Below are 21177 nucleotides of genomic sequence, written 5' to 3' on the forward strand. Positions count from 1 at the left end.
ACAACAAAATACAGACTCCTTGGTCGAACTGTCATAGGTGAGTGAAGTTTACAGGCAACACATATCGCTTTATATGTTAAAAAGGTTCAAAATTAGTCACTTTCTGCAATACACTGATAAACTCGGGTACACATGATTGAGTATTCAAATAATCAATTACCTATCGGATAAAATCCTCAAAATGCTCTCGCGTATAGCTCTTACACGAAGGCCGACATGGCGAATATCCATACCGCGTAACCACTACTTCTATAACGCATACTTGTCACGTCACGTCGAATCAGCGAAAGCGCCTGCATTTCTTTAGGACCACGAGCGATGAAACAAGCAGTTCAGCAGCGAGTGCTCTGTGTTCTCTCAGAGGGAGATAGGGAGTCCATGAGCAGGCGATAAACAAAGTGTATACACATTTCAATAATGTATATCCACAACCGTATACGTGGTTAGATGACTACTTTTAGCTTCTGTAGAAAGGAGACAAGGTGGAAAGCTCCTAATTAAAGTTCCTAACCACTCATCCATCCACCATATACCAAAAACACACCACGCAATCACTCACACTGCTTTGCGTCGTGTAATTAAGCGCTGTTCAATTCAAATCCTTCCTCAAGATGCAAAAAAAAAAAAAAAAGCATTCAGATTGTGCGGAAAACCAGCCTCAGGAACTGCGTGTGTGCAGCCGCCATGACGAAGTCGCAGCGCGGCAGTGCTGAATAGGAGGAGGAGGAAGATGATGAGGAGGAAAGGCAGGGAGGTTAACCCGTAAAATAAACCGGTTTGCTACCCTGCACTGGGGAAAGGGGGTGAGTGGATATAAAAGTTGTGAGAGAGGGATGGGTGAAGTTCGTACAGTCACATCACGTGACATAACAGCAAAATCATAGTCTTTCGATTAGGTCTGTACTTCTCATAAAGCGGAGCAGTGCCTGGGAGGCCTTCACCGCAGACGATCGCCGTGACCAGGGACTTAAAATCTTAATTTCAGTCAATGGGCGTCCATCTAGATGCTCCAGCGCACAGCACATAGACACTGTCTATCCTAACTGTATATGGGGCACACGCAAAGACTGCGGCCTATAGACTCGTCGCACCCACAGTTTGTACATGCACGGCTGTTTGTCATACCTATCATAAAAGAATACGATTTTGTGAATGCTACACCAACCCACAGGCGGCACAGCAAAGTTTCTTCGCGTCGGGGTAGGCCAGGTGGAAGGCGAAGCTTCAGGTCAGGGTCCAGGGATTTTAAGCGGCAGTTCGCAAACTGGCCAGTATTCTACAAGGAGAGTGTGTGTTCCCGCGCAAGTGTGCGAAGCCTGCCCGCTGCATCGGCCCTGTAAAAGGGAATCAACACACAATCGCAGTGCTGAATAACTACTCAAGCCAAGCTATACATTGACAAATTGCATGCGAATAGAAATCTGATGCTTTCAAGAGTTTGCTCATCGAATATTTTTCTAACAATCGTCAATGCAAAATTTGCCCTATTGGTAAACGACGTCAGCGATGTCGCGGCAAGGAGGGAGGTCTGATGTGGCGGTCAAAGAAACATAATCCGGTTTATGTACACTTCAGAGCATGTATAAAGCATATTTCAGCATTTATTTGCTCTCGCGCAACAGTGCAAAGGCTTATGAAGGACAATTGCAAAACGGATATTTAAAATATACCTGCCCTTCAAAAGTTTAAAACGCAGTAGAATTATTTCCGTGACATTTCTGGACACGGATTATCATCTCTAGAACATTTAAAAATAATATTTTGCATGATTTATACTCGAGTATCAGAATTTCAGAAAATATACCAACAACATCGCTTTATATTTACCTACACAGCTCAGACTGTTTCGAGAGTAATTTTTAGTGCTCGGTATCGGCACACCGCCGGAGTTTACATACCCTTCGTGTTTTAGCACTCGTCCGCTTGTTGGGTTCTGGAACAGTCAGTCACGTGCAACAGTAAATTGTTTCGTTAGAGCATGAAACTATTTCGTGACAGATAAAAAATGAAGCAAATAAAAAGCTACAATATATCGTTGCTTGACCGTAGGTTTGGAATTTGCTGGTAGCGGCACCAAAGTCTGCGCTTTACGCATAAGCTCCGAATGACTTAAACGTTTAAGCAAGTCGTCACGGGAAATTCATTTGTTTGTTTATTTTTAAGGAAAAAGAAAAAAAAGCAGCCTTTATCTCCAGCGTTTTGTTTGAGGTCATCGTGTACATTGGTTCCAACGGATATTTTACACTTAAATTATGAAGCAATGTAAATTAACGGGTGATATTGCGATGTAATGCAAAAAATTACGAGTTACCAGTATTGTTTGTAGATTTGCCTTCGAGATATGTCGCATTCCCATTGGGCCTTTGTATTTATTTCGTCGTGAGGTTCCGGTGCGTAGCAATTCCTGAAGGTAGGAAATGGGTGTGACAGGTGGGGTACCTTGCGGGTATCCCTCAGGCCAGGAAAATACCCAGACTTTCCGATCCCGCAGGGGTGCTGGAGAGATGGGGGCCGCAACCGACACACTGGCAACTGCACTTCAAAGTAGGACTATACGTCACCGACGCACAAAAAGATTCTATTCGCGGCTTGAGATATTCGGTGGTCATGCTGATCAATGTTCATATGGGTGCTAATTGGCATTTACAGTTGTGTCGGAACGAATCCTGGGAAATAGCGTCAGAAGTAAATTAGACACACCCCTCACCACCTGACGGCATACCGCCGGCCTAAGCGGGCGAGTGCAGGCCCCGTTTGTCATCGGAACAATGGCGGGAAAGTGACAGCGGCGTCGCAGAACCAATGTGCCCGACTACTCACATTTTGGACGCCTGTTATTCACAGGCGAGCTGCCAAGGAAAAGAAAAGTGGAGCCCTCTCTTGACGGATAGCGTCTGTCCAGCTTTCTTTTGTGACGCTTGCTTCGCTTCTGTGCACCCGTCTCCTCCTTTCATGCTTCTCCTCCCGACTCTCACCCTTTCCTTTGCCTTCTTTCTCTCTCTCTCTTTCTTGATTTTATTTAGGTTTTCTTTTTGCCCTTAGGACGTTTCGTAGCCATGGAGGCTTTTTGTATCGGTTTCCACTGCAGTGCAGGACGTTAGTGTCATTCGGTGTCTTTTCTGTCGATTCTGGTTTTCTCCCTCCTAGAGCGCCCTGCTGTCACATTCTCTAACTATGCATTGCACCCCCCCCCCCCCCTTTCTTTTTTTTTCTTTTTCTATGAGCCACGGAGCGGCTGCAAAGAAGAGCTGCGGGCGTTTTCTGGATTTCTCGCTGCAGACAATTTTTTGCTGCTACAGTTATAGCAGTGATGGTTCCACCCGCAGTTACATTCAATGGAGTCCCCATAGTCAATCGCTATCACTTTCGAGTAAAGCGAGCTTACTTGTATACGGCGCACCTTTCCTCAAGAGAGATTTCTGCTCAGTACTAACATATTTTGTATTCGAAAAACGGCGAGGTAAGAACATGTTCTTTCTCCGGCCCAATGTTACTTTTTTCACAGGACGTACTCGACGGAAACATTGCATGCGCGAGGCCTTTCGCATCAATCCGCGCCGCTCCGGTGTTCTCGTCCGAGGCGCAACAGCGTGCTGACCCGCGTCGCCTCCCCCGCGGGCTCGACAAAGCGGAGTCCGAGGGGAAGGAGAGAGAGGTACCTGACACTGGAGGGGGGCCCGGCCGGTGAGTGCGCGCGCTCCAGCGCCCTCGCGCCCCAGCCCGCGCGCGACCAATGGGAGGCGGCCCGGCGCGGGACGGCGGCCCCATTCGAAGCGGCCGAGCGGCAGCGGCAGTATGAGGAGCGCGCCGGGAGCGCGGCACGCCGCTTGTCTCCTGTGAATGGGAGCCCCCACCACGGTGTCCGGCGGCGGCCCGCCGCCGCTGCTGTTGCTGCTTCTACTCGGCCTGGCAGCGAACGTGGCAGCGCGGGCAGCCTCGTCCGCCTTCCTCAGCTCGATGTTCGCGGCGCAGACTCAGCAGGACCCTTGCTACGACGAGATGAACAACCCGCGCCGGTGCATTCCGGACTTCGTGAATGCCGCGTTCGGCAAGGAGGTGCGCACCAGCTCCGAGTGCGGCAACCCGCCGTCGCGCTACTGCACCACGGCCACCGACGAGAAGGGGGAGATTGTGCGCAACTGCCAGATCTGCGACTCCGGCAACCCCAAGCGCCGGCACCCGGCCGCTTTCCTGACCGACCTGAACAACCCCAACAACGTGACCTGCTGGATGTCGGAGCCCTTCCAGCAGCCGGTGCACAACGTGTCTCTGGTGCTTACCCTGGGCAAGAAGTACGAGCTGACCTATGTGAGCCTACAGTTTTGCGGCGCCAAGCCCGACTCGCTGGCCATCTACAAGAGCACAGACCACGGCCGCTCGTGGCAGCCTTTCCAGTTCTACTCGTCCCAGTGTCGCAAGATGTACGGCCGCCCGAACCGCGCGTTGATCACGAAGGCCAACGAGCAGGAGCCGCTGTGCACGGACCCACAGTCCAGCACCGAGCAGCTCTCCGGGGCGCGCATCGCCTTCTCAACGCTCGAAGGGCGGCCCTCGGCCTACGAGTTCGACTCCAGTCCCGTGCTCCAGGAGTGGGTCACCGCCACCGACGTCAAGGTGGTCTTCAACCGGCTCACCAACTGGGCACTGCCGGAGCCCGACAACGAGTCGGCCGTGGTGCCGGCGCGCGAGGCATCCTACTACTACGCCGTTTCTGACTTCGCCGTGGGCGGCCGCTGCAAGTGCAACGGCCACGGCTCGCGCTGCATCCAGAACCGGGACGGACAGCTGGCCTGCGAGTGCAAGCACAACACTGCCGGCCGAGACTGCGAGAAGTGCAAGCCCTTCTACTATGACCGGCCCTGGGGCAGGGCGACGGCACACGACGCCCACGAGTGCGTGCGTAAGTACCAGCCACGAGTTCTCAATCCTCCGCAGTTTTCCTCAACAGCTGTGCGTGCAGGCATCGTCACTGAATACACCCCGTTAAGATGTTTCCCTTTCGACAACTTATCGTTTTGTGAGCCCGCAGTGCGGTTTCGAATACCTGTGTTCACGTCTGTGACAATTACTCGACACTAACTACCCGAAGTTCAAAGCTCATAGACGTGATTTCAGGTTAGCTGGCCGGCAACTGTTTTTGTTACAGACGGAAAAAGCTTTGAGTGCACTTCGAAACGGGCTTCGCAGATTTCCTGATCTTTTGGCTGCATGAAACGGGGTTCTGGGAAGCGGCTTTCACTGTTCTCGCAACGCCAGACCATATATAAGACAAGAGGAGGCAGCCTGCTGGCGATAGATCGAGTGGTCTGTTCTCGATATTTACGACGTGGACAACTGTTATTCTCAAATCAATCTTTCGGAGAATGCTTTCATAACGTCCAAACTCACGACAGGGTACCCACGCGCGTGTAATCAGTTTCGCGTTACGACAGTGGTATCAGCGTTTCCATTTCTCATGATTTGTCCCTTTGCATTTCCGCATATGGGAGGAGACACTCTCGTCCTGGCCATATGTGAGATCAACAGAGACATAAGTGGAAACTCCCAGACCCGCTTGGATGCGTGCTGAATAAGAAACCACGTGTGCTTGACGGGACCACGGGGCATTCCCCGCCAAGCACAAGCCAACGCCGCGGCATACTGTGTACGCTCTTGCGTTTTCACCTTCTTACACAGTCTCTCTTGATCGCCAAGTTCTGGAACATCAACGCCTCAGCGGGGTGACATTTTAGACTCTTGTTACGGATAAAAGAAAATTTTGCCTGAAAGCATGCCTTCTGCGCAGCAAAGCGTCTTGAAAATTGAAGTGCGGCGGAAATAATAGTGCGAAGTACTCACATTGCTAGGAATAGCTAAAGCCTGTCAAGTGCATTATGGCATTTTATGCTCGGCGCTTTTTAATCGAAACAGTGTGCTAGTACTCCACTTAGCCAAAAAAGGGAGGTGCGTTTGGCATCCTTCCAAAGTAAATGAAATCTTATTAGCGCCAGCTGTGCGCTTAGACAGCCTGTGCTCTTCGCTTGTCTTTTGTTCTCCAAAGTTCGAACCTGCCATGCACTTGCTTATTTGCTGACATCCCTGACTCATCCATTTCGTAGCTCTCCCTCTCCTTGTAGCAATTTAACTGATTCTGCAGATGCTTAATTAATTGTTTCAGGTTTAGAGCGACGCATGAGAGTGAGATTAGAAATACCGGATGGCTTTCTTGTATAATCCCGGGGACATAGAATAAATATGAATGCGCGAGCTGAGCCCACAGTCCGGCGCTTTTGATATTCCTGAGTGCATAGACAGTGATCATAAACCGATGCCAAAAGGCATAATTACCATTTTCCTATCTCTAAGAAGAGCATATAAATAAAGAGCAGCGTTATTAGAGAGCGATCACGAAATGAAGAAACTGAGTTCGAGTTGAATGCCCAGGAAGAAATGGGGATGTGCTGAATTGAGATCAATGGCAGGGGCTTTTGACCTGCATCGGGCGTAGCCATGCCGAAGGTGAAGAAGATTATACAAAGGGCGAGTTCCTAGAGAAAAGTACCGATCTTTTGAAGCGGCTTGTAATTGGCTATAATTTCATTCCTTCTTTCTCTTTTGGTTCGTTTGAGGGCGCTAGTATATTCATCACTTCAAGCTTCGCCTTGAAATGTCAAAATGGTGTGCGTGCGCCTTTTAGAGTTGCCCCTTTTATTGGACGATTCATCTTGTGAAGCTGTTGCACGCTGATTGAGGTACCTTAATGGATCACCGCCAAATCTCGATTAATAGCAGCATGAGGCGCGCGCGAAAACGAATTACCCTAATCCATTTTGTCTAGACACCGCGACGCTCCGTTCTGAAGGCACCGCAGAGGCAGACCGCCACGCGATCGAGCCTTAACTTCAGTTAGGTCAGTGCAAGCTGTTCGCTGAAAGCTCATTTAAAGAATAAGTGGGCTTCAGACAACTTTCTTGATACGAACGATTCACCACATATTATTTTCAGCTTGCAGTGCGTCCGGACCGCTCATTATACCGTGGAAAAGGTTTCAGTGTGTCAGGAAGCATTTGCGTTCATCGTGAGTACAGCCCACATCAACGTTTTTCACCGAAGACTATCAAGACCATTTTTCTAGCCTTCATAATAATCGCTTCATAGTATTCGTACCGATGAAATAGTATTCGTTTCAGGAACCTGGCGGAAATATTGATTCTCTGTCTTATTCAAGGGTGTACTTTGCGACGTTGCCGGCACTCAATATACACATGTCTGTCGTCACTGTGACGTATCTGTCCAAACTATAACATATTTTTCTGAACGAATATGCACGGAGTATACACTATCGATGTTCCACTGTCAACGGATATCTTTTTAAGCGTTCGTCCTTTCACGCGCTATAGGTTACCGTCGTGAGAGTAATTCTGACTCGCATTTTCTAATAGGGTATCCTGAAGTCATAAAATGCACGCTCGAGCTATATACTTAGCATACAGCTCCCTTAAAGTCGCATTGAAAGCTATATACGATACCGTTCAAGCCCCTTTTTCCGGCAAGCATGCACTTTAGAAAAGCAGCACCGGAGTGCATCGACCTCGGAGAGAACTGCTGCATCGTTTCCCTTACTACGTATACTTGGTGCCAAACTTGTACAGGAATGATACATGCTGGCTGCAGTAATGTTCGCCTGACGTCCATAAATGAGGTTTCGCTTTCTTACCTGCTCGTTGTGTTTTATCTCGACGCTCCCACAGAGAAGAAAACGAGTACGCGGGAGTCGAACTGTCGCTAGTAGTGCTGGAGAGAAAGGGCTTACACACTTGGCTCGCAAAGTCCGGGACCACGCTTATAGGTGTCCTTCGCCGAGATAAATCACTCACAGCGACTCTTTCCTTGTTGCGAAAGAGAGACGATCGCTTTTGGCTCGAGACCATTTGTTTCTGGCGGCCACCACGTTTTATGACTTGCTCCCGGGAGTCAGAAATATGAGTCACAAACCGCGGCGCACCATCACTGCAGCCTCTCCTCCCTATTTGTCGCTATTTTTACTCCTTTATTTTCCTTTTCATCTTCGAGTGCAGCAACATGAGTGCACTTCTTCGCTGTTTCTGAGCAGATAACGAATAGTATATGTGGTGCCATGTTTACGAGCAGCCACTTGCATTGTCTCTTTCGGGCAGAAGCGCCCGTAATTCAGCGGCGTCGCGCGGGACGGGCGAAGCTGGATGGCCATTGCAAAGTTTCCTTGCCGGGCGAGCGAACTGCCGTGTAATCCGGGCGCTTAACATCGCTTCTTTTATTATTCTTGTACTTCGACACATCGCACCCGTTTACGTTTCATAATTCAAGCCAGAAATGGTCATTACGGCGTTGTCGAGTCTGTCACCTATGATATAGCAGGCGAATCGAGATAGGCCTGCGAGCCGTGAACGTATAACACTGTGAAACGAGGAGCGGTTGTGCGTTGCACAGACTCGCAACCACGGTGCGAGAATCTCGCAACGTTGCCAATGACGAATTTTGCTTGTTTGTTTTGTCAATTTTGTTTTTTTCGGAACGGTTCTTCGACTGCGAACTTCGTCGCAGCTTAACGACTATGCAAAACCATACCACAGAACGCGGTTTAGCGGTCTTGTTTTTTGGCCGCGGGAGTCGGACTTTGCCGGACTTTGTTGCAGAAGAAATATGCGAATCCAAAGTCCTCCACTATGTTATACAGTTTGCCTCCCGTGTTAAGGCATGACCTTTGCGTGCATAGAATTTGTTCTTTAATTTTTTTAATAATTTGCTGCATTTGTGTTGACTTGCGAAGATCGTTTGCGTAACGCAATGAATGGTGAGTCTAATACATATGAATCGATTGAGCTTGATTTTTTTTTTAAGTACATAACAAAAAAATCTGTACAAAGAAAAACACTTATGAAATAACCGCGCCGCGTCAAGCAACTGCAAAAACCAAGATAGAAGAAAACAAAAAATACTATAAGCATAAATGATCCCAAAAGATATATTATTTTAGAAATATATCAGTGTTATGCTTCATTTATTTATTTATCTTATTTACAGCACATCGTGCAACGCAGAAGCATTACAGCAGGAAAACTGGTACGAAAAGAGTTATTGACTACGCTAACGGACTGATGCTTTTAATCTATGACAATACCGCGCACTCGATACAGTAGCACAAGGACTCGTTTCATAGTTATTCGTTTATTTTTATATTCTTTTCTTCTTATCTCGTTAGCCGTGGTTGCCACAAGGACTCGTTTCATAGTTATCCGTTCATTTTATCTTCCTTTTTTCTTGTTAGCTGTGGTTGCGATGTATGGCCCGCTGCCTTGCTCGCAGTACGTGGGCCAAAGAAACATTCTTAAGCGTCACTCGTAAGAGTAATCCTTCTCACCACGCCCTCCCAATACATTCCTGTGCATCACCGGCATCTACGCTATACTCAAGTGCAGAAAACACAAAAGCTGACAACTCCTAACTCACCGCCACTGCCATCCATTCCTTTCCAGTTCAACGGAGCACCGAACATTTGTGTGAGCCCACAGAGTCCGCAGACGCGGTGCTCGTACAGAGACGTCTTTGTTAAACCCTGCCCGCACTCGCATACATGCTTACGCCACCACACACGTACGCACCACACGCGTGAGTGCGTGTATGTGACTGCAGCAGTCGCCGAGAAAGAAGCCCGACACACGCACGTGCTGGATCGTGCAGGATGCGAGCCGGTTCCGCTTGCTTCCAAAACGCAGGCGAGGAGGGTGCTCGCTCACGCACCACCGTCTCCGCCTGTTCCGTACTGAGCAATTGAGCCAAGTGGCCGGGCATTTAATGATGCTGCGGTGGTTAGCTGGTTCCCTTCTACCGCACCGCCTCGAAATTTCCTTCTTTCCACTTTGCTTACTCTACTGCGTTGTCTCCCCAGAACGGTGCAGTGCTGAATAAGCAGCGAGGTGCCATTAAGGTATATAGACTGTAAGCGGCAGAAACCCTTGCAAGGCGCTTGTCTTGTGCCTAACAAAGCCTGACAGTGCGCATTCATGTATCGTACTTTGTCAGTTACTCTGCTTCATGTTGCGCAGACGTCGAGATAGGCACACTGATTCGTTCGACGTCCTTATTGGCTGGTAGCGAATTCCACTTCTCCAACACTGTACCAATTTAATGAGGCAGCGTTCGCGGCCATGCTTGTTATTGTTATTTTTTATTCTTTCTTCTCCCTCTTACTGATTTCAACCTCGCTAGCCCCGTTCGTGTCCGCGCACCTGTGTGATTGTGCCACCTCCCGCACACTGCCACTTATCCGGGAGGGAACGCGCGGAGGACCTTAAACATCCACTTGCTTTAAGTGAGAGGGAGGTGCTGTTTTCATCTGTTTCTAAAGCTAGCAGAGACACAGAGGAGAAACAGATCGTGGAGGCAGAGTAGAAACGAACACTCGATAACGGCTGGAAATGCGAGACTGTCGTTTGCATGCTTCTTTTAACGACGAGTCAAGTCGCATACGCGTGCATAGCTGGATTGTTGCCCTCGACGTTGGCTGCGGTCGGCGCTAGCGTAGGCAGCGGAGACTCTCGAAGCACAATGACGGATTCGAAAGATTAATGGTATAGACTGGTGTTGCCGTTGTTGTCGAGGTACTCCTATGCATTTCTGAATGGAGGATCCGAGCTGGCGTAGTGTGGCGTTAACTGTTCGCGGGTGGTTGCGTGGGGGTTGCACGCTGCTTTGCGATTTCACGCACGCTCTGTCTCACGAGCCTGAAGGGATGCGTTATTACCAGCGTAGGTTCAGGACTCTTTCTCCGGGGCGCCGAATAAGGAAGCTGGCTGTGACTTGGCGCTTAGCCGAGTTGGAGGGTTTGCGGGCGCTAGCGAAACGAGTTCGGATTGCTGTTTACATATAAGATGACGACCAGATGGTAGATGCAGAGAAGACAGATGGAAGGAAGGCGAAACGCAGCTGCTCTAGGCAAAAAAATTGTCCAGCATAATTTTAGCAGAGCAGATGATGGAGACGTCAGATTTCATCCAGAACGCAGCATTTGGGCGCTAAGATCTGTAAAAGGAAAAGAAACCCGAATGAGAAAGGCTTAAATGCAGAGTACTCTGCATTCAAGCAAGTGTGCGTGGGTGTCAATGTTGATCCCCACGCACACTTCTCTAGATTTTAATATAATCGTCACGGTATGTTTGATGCCCACGACTAACTGCGAACGGTTTCGCTTCCTTACGTGCGCTGCTTGAACTGCGGTTTTCTCACTCCTGTGGAACGGTTGCAAAATATTATGAATCAGAGTCCCTGGATGAATACGAAGTCCATCGAGGGTGATGCTAAATGGTCGTTTGCTGCGTTTCTATCCCTTAAGCTGTTCCACATGAATCGATTTCGATATGAAATCGAAGGATTCGAAGCTAAGCCACGGCCAGTGCCTGCGCTTCTTGATGGACGCTGTAAGTGAACATAATTTCTAGTGACAAGGCAGTATAACGGTGGCAAGGGGAACAAAATTGGCGTATAGGGTGGGAGCGCACGCGCTTTAAGATGCCATCCGCCATTTCTCAGCACTATCAGAAAGTCATAAGAAGATACTTCCCCTTCTGAAGACGTAAAATCGATGGTTCTCTCCCTTTCGAGATCATTCAAAGCGTCATGAACGAAGGCCTAACGCTGCACACCGCCGTTGTAGGAAATGGACGAAACGCGCTATAAGACAGCGTTGCAGACGGAGGGGCTAGAGGCAGCGCGTACGAACACGAAACTAATAAAATCGTACCAAGTGAAAAATATAAAATGGTCTGGAATGGTCTTAAATTACGCCCTCCCAAATAATAATCAAAACGAACAAGACAGGTAGGTACACGGCGGTAGAAAGCGGCGTTTCGGGCGCATCCCCCGCCGGCCAGCTATCGGATTCTCGTTTCCAAATGGCTCGCCCCCGCGTAGACATCAAAGAGCGAAGAGAGCGGCAGGAGCTGCCGGTATACTGCCGGCCCCCTGCGCTCCTCTTCTTCGCAGGAACGCCGGAGGAGCCGCGGATCGAACAAAGGCGCGATTCAGGTGCAGACTGTCGGCGGCCCCGTCAAGGCCGGCGGTGCGTCCCCTCAACGATGAGTCAGCCGCCGCCGAAGAGAAGGCGGCAGAGTGGGGATCTCCGCCGCGCGACACACACGCCGCGAGGACTTCAACCTCGAAATTGCTCTTCTTCTTCCCCCTCCGGCGTCACCCGCCCGTCTAGCGAGGGTGTCGTCTTCCTGTGTTCCGCGCCGCGCGAAAGCGCGCTCGCCGCAAGCCAGCGCGCCAGCGTCCAAACGAGCGCAGCACGGCGCGTGCTACCGTTTTGGAGCGAAGCCAGCCGGGTCGCACGCCGAGCCGCTCAGCGGCGGCGGAACGCTTGGCACCGATTATAAATAGGAGGGACCCACGCCGGAGGTTGTGACGACTCCTCCGTCTCGCCGCTGTTATCGCATCACTTGTCAGCCGAGTCCTGCGACTCTCTTCTCTGACTCCTTGGGCTTCCCTAAAATCTCTCGCAACGCTAAGTCTGTGTAGCATTCACTTCGATAATGAGCGCGGATTCTTGCATGTTTCTCGTTCGAATATAACTCTGGCGCGTTCGTGGGGAAAAAAGGGGGGAGGGGGGGGGGGGTATGTGAGTGCATGGCAGGCCGACATTTTAATCGTAGAGCAGTCGTGCACAGTGTTAGCATTAGGTTTATGTCAAATACCACGACAATTTTAACAAACCTGACGCCATTGGACCTCAAGAGAATTGCTTTTTCTTGATCCCATAAAACAATAAGGCTTTAATTAGTAACTAGATTAGCTTTTTTATGTTTCAGTAAGGTAAGGTACTGATATTTTACCAAATCTGATTACATCCTCTTTGGGCGATGAGAAGGAAACGTAGGGGAAGAAAGTCAGTGGAAAGTATTACGGACTTACAAAAATCGCTAAGTATCATAAACCCAGACCGTTTCCCTCATATGCAAGCTGGTTGATTTAAAAACCAGGACCGAGAAGAATAAAACATGGCATACCACTGAGTTGCGTGAGTACGGAAGTAATGTGATCCGAGGAAGTTACAAATACGCAAAGCACGGCATTGGAGCAACCGTTACACGTGGATATATATAGCTGACAGCCTTATGAATTCTTCAAGGGATGACGCGGTCCCTACGCAATACACAGCAAAAAAGGCTCCGGTCGTTACAGATGGTTTTCCGTATACTACGCCACATAGGCTTCCTGCAATGACATGTACGCGTCGCTGGTTGACTGCACGGTCGTGCCACTGCTATGCGTGGAGCTTCATAACTCAGGAGTTATACCAGCTGAACACTGCAACACGCGAGAAAGCGTCACGACGAAAAAGAAACAAATAAAAACTTACATGTGCGAAAACCAAATAGCAGCAAAACTGGACTCGAATGAAGGAGGAGATACATTTTCAAACAAAAAGTAAAGGAAGCGTGAAAATTAAAGGAAAAAATAAAGCATGTGTGCGCGTATACGATATGCGCTGTCGCCCTCTCTCGCAACGGGACACGCACGCAGGTAAATCAGTAAGAGTAGCGTGGCAGAGCCCTGTAAACACAATCAGTGGTAATGAGCCACGCGCGGGGCTTTGGCCCATAAGTCAGTTGGTCGCGGCAACAACGGCACGTCGCCGAGGAACGCATTTGCATGGACTGCACTGCCATCATCTGTGTACAAAAGCGAGGTGCGTGCGTGTACAAGTATACACAAGCAGCGATGCCGGGCGCGAACTCCCCTTTCCCCCGTGCAGCTTGTTGCGGCGGTCTTAAATCCCCATCAGACTTTCACGACGTCTTTGTTTGCTTTGTTGCGCAGGTGCGGAGGAGCCCTTCATCAATTACGGTCTTGCGTATACTACACTCTGTGCACGTGCGACGGCACTTTGCCTCTCGTGTTCCCACATCCCCACCGACCCATCTTTCCTTCGTAGTGATGGCTGCATATGGCCAATGCAATACTATATGTGTTGCGTTACTCTGTACGTTGCTGTGTGTTGTGTTAGATGTCCTCTTTTTCTCTCTCTGTGTGTGTGTGTGTGTGTGTGTGTGTGTGTGTGTGTGTGTGTGTGTGTGTGTGTGTGTGTGTGTGTGTGTGTGTGTGTGTGTGTGTGTGTGTGTGTGTGTGTGTGTGTGTGTGTGTGTGTGTGTGTGTGTGTGTGTGTGTGTGTGTGTGTGTGTGTGTGTGTGTGAGTAGGCATGGTGCTGCGCTGCATGTCGGAAATGAGCCCTAAATGTGCGGTCATGGTGCCAAAATTCGCTAGGTGACCCACAGTGGACTTTTGTACCGCAGTTAACGTTTTTATAGCACACACACAAACGCTCGGAATACAGGCCGCGAGTTAGCCCCTGTAAAATCAACTGATTCGCTTCCGCTCAAGTATACGGTTTGAAAAGATCCAAAGTTTACATGTAAGCCTTCTACGCGCGGAGAATGCGTAAGCGTGCGACATTTTGAGGGGTGACGCATATAAACTTGCAAGTCACCACTGAGTTAGCCACAGTTAGCTAGATTAGGTTACACACCAGTTCCGGTACAATTTGGGCGTAATCTAAGTTCGGAGATCTGGCCGGCCATTTTTTTTTTTTGGCGGGGGGGGGGGGGGGGGGGCACCTACGTTAAATTTAAAAGTAGGTGCCCCCTTTAATTTAATTTAAAATTTGACCACAACTGATGTTAGGTATCAGTTGTGGTCAAATTTTGATTAGGTCAAATTGTGGAGGTCCAGGGGGCCAAACCTAATGTCCACAAAAATTTGATGGTCATCGTTGAGTTGAACATACTCGAATTAAGTTGAAGATAACATTTGGTCAAATCAAATTTGGGGGTCTAGAGGACGGAGACGCGGAGAGACACTTTCTTCGAACACCATTTGCAGGCACCTCTTGCAGGCGCTTTTTCGTACTGTATGTGCCTATTAATGCATACGCAATAAATTTTTTTCCTTGGTTGCTTTCTTTCGTTGTATGTTTAAAAAACGGTATCCAACCAGCACACGAACCACATGGAGGTCTAAACAGGATGTTAAGGCTTTTCGTGTTGTTTTTTTTCTATCAATTCAATTCCAGTTGATCATGTGGATACAAAATTCTCATTTGTTCTGATGACTCGCACACACGCACACCCCCCCCCCCCCCCCCCACACACACACACACACACACACACACTTATTCGCAAATGTGAAACAAAAGATCGCATACGAGAATCACCGGCAGCTTGTACTTTGCGTCGCTGTCAATAACGGTGTCTTTTCCCCTTTCCTCAGCTTATACAACATATAGATACATATATTATACATATATTATACATATATTATACAACATATAGCTCTGTGACGCTTCGAGCGAACGAACGATCTGTCCTGGGCAGTTTCTTAGTACGACTGCGCAGCCAGCGAACTTGCCTATAGCTGGCGCTACAGGCTAAGTCAGCCATAGGCGTGATGGCTGCGACGGCCGTAAAGAAAGTCACTGCACCCCGCTCGCCGTTTCCGCGCGTACCCCATCACCGAAGCGCCGGAGGAAGATGTGTCTGCAGAGGCGGAGGATGTAAAACTGTCTGGGCACTGAGCGTCTCACATCCCCTCACCAGGCGAACACGGCAGTACGCACACGCATTTAGCAGTTGGCCCGTATCCTGCACGGCGCTCGCAATGGTTCCTGCTTATCTGCTTTTGGATGGAAGGGGGCGCAAAATATGAAGGAGAGAGAGAAGTGGTCTTAATGTAATTTGCTATAGGAATACTGCTAGGCCGACGTGCAGATATAAAAATTTCCGTATATGGAAGCAAATATCCGCCATCTTCTCAGACCGCGGCGCGCTTCGCTCGTATGTATACGCAGCGGGGGAATTTACGACTGCATGTCCGGTATGCACAGCGTCGTCCATTCGGCAAACTGCGGTCCAATGAGCGGAAAGCCTGTAAAAAGATAGCCGCCGCGACGTGTATGGAGAAACATGCATCAGAAAGCGGCATGGCCCGCGATCTCAGGAATTTCTCCTTTCTGATTTTTACATACCTCGCGCTGTACATGCTTACAATCTGATACTGCTTTACACAACTACTCATACCTCGTAGGACACCCCAGAAAGTTTGTAATATTACTGTAACATTCTGGCAATAATTGTCGTGAGAAATAAGACTCGTTTGGGGTGTACTGTGTGAATTCTGCAAAAATAAATATAAATATGAGAGCGTTATGGGGGTACTATGTAGCTGAATAGTCGTCGTCGGTGTATTTTCGGCCATGAGCGAAAAATCACCTTTGAAGAGCAACGTTCAAAAATAGGTCAAAAAACACTCGCGTTTACCCCAGACCGCCTCAGGGAGGTTCCTGCAACCATAACAAAGGAAGTGAGCTGAATTCTGTCGATTCGGGCAGGAGTGGGAATCGAACCCACCATTGAACTGCGTGACTGACCCACAGTCCACGATCGAAGGATCATTGGTTCACGATAAATAAAAGCGGATCTAGCGAATGCACAACGCGAACGGGGCCTAGTATTGAATCCTATTCTATACTTTTATCAGCAAAGATTAAGCGTCCCTCAAGTTCCTTTTTCTTTGTCTTATAAGTGTGGTGCACTTGCATGCTTGTTGCAAATGCAACAAGAAGTATTCAGGGTTTGTTCGGGAAGGTAAAAAAATTTGATGACTTCAGCTCGCCGTTGTATGACGCGATAGAGTTTCACACACACGGACTATGTTTTCACTTTTTAATTTTCTATTTTTAAAAATGTTTAACTTTTCATTTTTATTATAGATGTTCATGCGCCGATACCGCTTTTTTCATTTTATTAAATATTTCAATTTATTAATTGATCAATTACATACTCTAAATTTGCTAAATTAACATCATCAATTCATTCTGAGCATTTTGACACCTTTGAGCCCCCTTTCTCAATTTTTTCAGTTATCTCACTTAATTGATCAATTAGACATTCTACATTTTCTTATTTAGCATCATAAAGCACTGGTTTTTCATTCTGAGCATTCTGACATCTTTGAATTATATTTTCCAATTTCTATTTTATTAATTATTTCAATTATTTTATTGATCAATTACACATTCTAAAATGTCTTAATTATCACAATCAAGCATTTGCTTCTCATTCTCAGGATTTTTACCCCTTTGAACCCCTTTTTCCATTTTTCATTTCTTTAATTCATCAATTTTCAACTACTTACAATTATTTCACTAACTCGTCATCGCATATCGCATACCAATCAATCGTCAATCACTAGAACCACAAGTTACCATGATACGATTTTTTTTTTTTTTTACGCAGCCCCCGATTGTTTTCGACACGCGATTATTTCGACTACTCCGCCGACGGGTTTTCGGTCGAACGAGCTTCATCTGTTGGTGGCTCGTAAAGACCACCAACATCAGAGATACATTCGGACTTTCTTCACGAAATCTGATTCATCCCAACTGGCTAAAGAAATTTACTTCCGAAGCAAAGTATTGACTTTGAGCTTGCCGACACATCACTGCCAATTTCTTTACTCAGTTGATCCACATTACGATCAAAACTCCCTCCGAAATTTCCTCGCCAACTAGAAACCACCGACTTCGCCTGAACTTGGCTTGCGATACCATTTCGGTGAAGTGAACAGTCCGCATTGTGACAACTGCGGCTCGATTGAAACTGTGGAACATATCCTGCTTGAGTGCCCTGCGTATGCTGACGAGCGTGCGTACTATGAACATAGCATGGAGAAGCTTTCCCCAGTGCCTCTAACAATGAACAGTGTTTTAGGTCCCTTAGCCTGCCTTAGGCAACGGAGACTCGCAATGAACTTTTTATCTATGTATTTGAAAGAGATTGGACTTCTTGATAATAATAATAATAATAATAATAATAATAATAATAATAATAATAATAATAATAATAATAATAATAATAATAATAATAATAATAATTGGTTCACAGGAAAGCAAAGGCGCAATATCTGTCACACTTCTTTCTGTGGACACCTGAACCGCTCCGTAGGGGAAGGGAGAAAGGTGGGAGTGAAAGTGGATAGAGAGAAGAGGAGCCGTAGTGGAGGACTACGGAGTAATGTCGACCACCTGGCGATCTTTAACGTGCGCTGACATCGCACAGCACACGAGCCTCTTCGTTTCGCCTCCTTCTCTCTAAATTCACCTCGTATGTTACCCTCAGGCATTTTTCACGCTGTCAACTCTATAAGCACATTTAGTCGGATTATGCATTTCATCATTTCATTTTGTATCACCTTATGCACCTTATAGAACGCATTTAATGGCGGCATTTTATCTCCCCCTTCATTTCTTTAACTTTCCTCACCATTCTTTTTCCATATTTCCCTCCCCAATTCTCCTTCCGACGCAGAGTAGCATGCCAGCGAACTCTAAACGCCAGCAAAATACTGTTTTTCATTGCTTATACAGAGCTTATACAGCTCTTACGAGCTGTATAAGCTATCACATAATATCGCAAGCTTTTTGCTTTTCGGGGCATGTACCACAAACGAAACGCTTCCGGGGTGATCGGAGGGCTTTAAAAACCTTATCAGTGAACGCTTTAGCCAGCATGATTGGTTTGTTTGGGGGGTTTAATGTCTCGAAGCGACTCAGGCTATAAGAGTTAGGCTATAAGTAGTGGAGGGCTCCGGAAATTCCGACCACCTGGGGTTCTTTAACGTGCACTCACATCGCACAGCACACGGGCGCCTTGCTTTTCGCCCCATCGAAAAGCGGCCGCCGAGGCCGGGATTCGATCCCGCTTTCTTGGGCACAGTATAGTCGAGCGCCCTAACCACTGCACCACCACGGCGGGTTCTTTTAGCGAGCATGAGACGTGCCACAGGAACCGTATCACGGGATACTCAATGTAGGTCACTACTTATTTCGCGTACTGTGTACAGCGAGGATTACTCGCTCGCTCTTCGATTGAAAGCTCACTGCAACGCTAGGGGAGAATTTTAACAAATATAAGCTTCTTGTGTACGACCTGTAGGGCATCTGAAATACGTATATAGAGAGGGGAAAAAAACCTTATCGGCTATTCTAAATTTTAAGGGGAGGGCGGTACGGTCAGCGACTGAAAAAGAGAAAAGACGGGAGAACGAGCCTGACGAGCGAGATATGAGACGAACCTTGTCGAGCCATAGCTGCAATATGAGCTCGCTCTATTTCGCCCGTTTCCCAAACATGCCTTGAGCCCCAAATGGAGCGGTACGTCGTTAAGACTGAGGCAAGGGTGAAATCCAAGACTCCTTCACTCGCCGGAAGCCGCTAACGGCCCCGAGAGAGCTGTAAATGTGCTCCCTGATGACAGTCATGCGACGACTATGGCGCTGTTCTGCAATTAAGCGATTTTGCGTTAGTGTCTTCATGGGGGCTTTTGGTGCCTCGTGTTCAATAAACGCGCTTTACTTCGTGAGGCTCTATCTTAATCACTATTAATTAAGCAAATGACGAAAAATTTTGCGTGGGCGTTTTTGAAAGCGTACTATTTGCTCTATACCTTTGTATAACTGGCGGAGGATGTTGCGTCGTTCTCTTGAACTCCGCTAGTAGGTAGCGTGGCGCGCCACTGGCGAGCAAGGGCAGCGCGAAAAGGGCTCGTCATGTGGGTGTTTGGTACTAACCTATGGAGACTAACGAAAAGGGTTCTATTTAAGTTGAGGATAATGCAAAGAGCTACAGAAAATGGCAGGTGTAACGGTAAGAGGTAGGAAGCGTGAAGAGTGGGCCAGATAAATAACTCGAGTTAATGACATTATAGTGTAAATCAAGAAGGAATGGGCATGGACAGGACATATAGTGCGAAGACAGGATAACCGGGGGTCGAAAAAAAAATTGGTTCACAGGAAGGGAAAGGCGCAGTAACTGTCACACTTGCTCTGTGGACACCCGAACCGCGCCGTAAGGGAAGGGAGGAAGGTGGGAATGAAAGTGGAAAGAGAGAAAGAGGAGCCGTAGTGGAGGGCTACGGAGTAATTTCGACCACCTGGGGATCTTTAACGTGCGCTGACATCGCACAGCACACGGACGCCACTTCGTTTCGCCTCCATCGAAACGCAGCCGCCGCGGTCGGGTTCGAACCCGGGAACTCCGGCACAGTAGTCGGGCGTCTTACCACTGCACCACCCCGGCGGGGCATCGAAAAAAAGCAACAAATTGGATTTCAAGGGAAGGAAAGCGTAGCAGGGGGCTGCAGAAAGTCGAGTGGGTGGATGAGGTTAAGAATTTCGCAGGGGTCAAGTGGATGCAGCTATCACAGGGCCGGGTTAACAGGAGTATATGGGAGAGGCCTTCGCCCTGCAGTGGGTATAGTCCGGATGCTGATGATGAAGTTCCAGATGATCGTAGAGCATCGGGGCTGCGAGAGGAAACTTTACTTACCGTATCAACCTTGAGGACAATCGGGAATAACGTCCAGCGTTTGCCTTGTATCGCGTGAATCTGCAGAGGATAATGAAATCAAGCGTGTTTCACGGGTATGCCTCTGGGTGACGCTCTACTTCATATGGCAAACAACATACCGGATCACAACGGCCTCGTAAATGAAAGAAAGGCCGGACACCAAGCTATGCACAATAGGCAAGTGAAAATGTATGAACTTTGTATATTTCATAGAATAACTTAGAAACAATGTAAGAGAAATTCATACTGCCGAAACGATTACTGCTCTCTTCGATATTACTTTCTTATTCACTTACCTGCCGTCATGCGAAATATGTAAAAACTGGCAGCGGAACACACAAATAATGTAATGGTGGCGTTAGCTTGTAATACCACAAATCTGAATGGAGTGGGCAATACGTTCATCGGCTGATTGTAGTTTAAATAGCAAGAACAATGAAATAAAACTCAAGGCACCTGGAACCATATACTCTGCCCACACGACACCATAGAAATATGTACCTTATAAATAGGTATCATCACTTTCGCTTTATATGGGTGAGCACTAAGAACCTGGAAAAAAGTTATGGTCAGTATTTGGGGGAATCCTTCCTTTTTGTTTGTTTGTTTCTTCAGCAAGCTGTTTTTCCTGCAGGTGAAAATACCTTGGCTGTTATCCTATGGCCATAATAGTCACTCGTTTTGTCGCAAGCGTCGAAATAATTTCGTGAACGCTAGCTTGCGCCGATAAAATGACATGACGGTTACCTGTTGAGGCACT

At 47.8% G+C, this 21177-nt stretch overlaps 1 protein-coding gene across 1 annotated transcript in view; it reads left to right on the forward strand.

Moving 5' to 3' along the window:
• The first annotated feature begins 3916 nt into the window (after nt 1-3916).
• NetA (Netrin-A) overlaps nt 3917-21177 on the forward strand; it is a 173107-nt gene continuing 155846 nt past the window's right edge. The window contains exon 1 of the mRNA XM_084592729.1: nt 3917-4900. Coding sequence (XP_084448855.1) covers nt 3958-4900 — 943 coding nt within the window. The 5' untranslated portion in view covers nt 3917-3957. The remainder of the gene's footprint in view (nt 4901-21177) is intronic.

Source organism: Amblyomma maculatum, chromosome 2, assembly GCF_055883805.1.
Source record: "Amblyomma maculatum isolate TAMU_Amacu chromosome 2, ASM5588380v1, whole genome shotgun sequence".
Lineage (NCBI taxonomy): Eukaryota > Metazoa > Arthropoda > Arachnida > Ixodida > Ixodidae > Amblyomma > Amblyomma maculatum.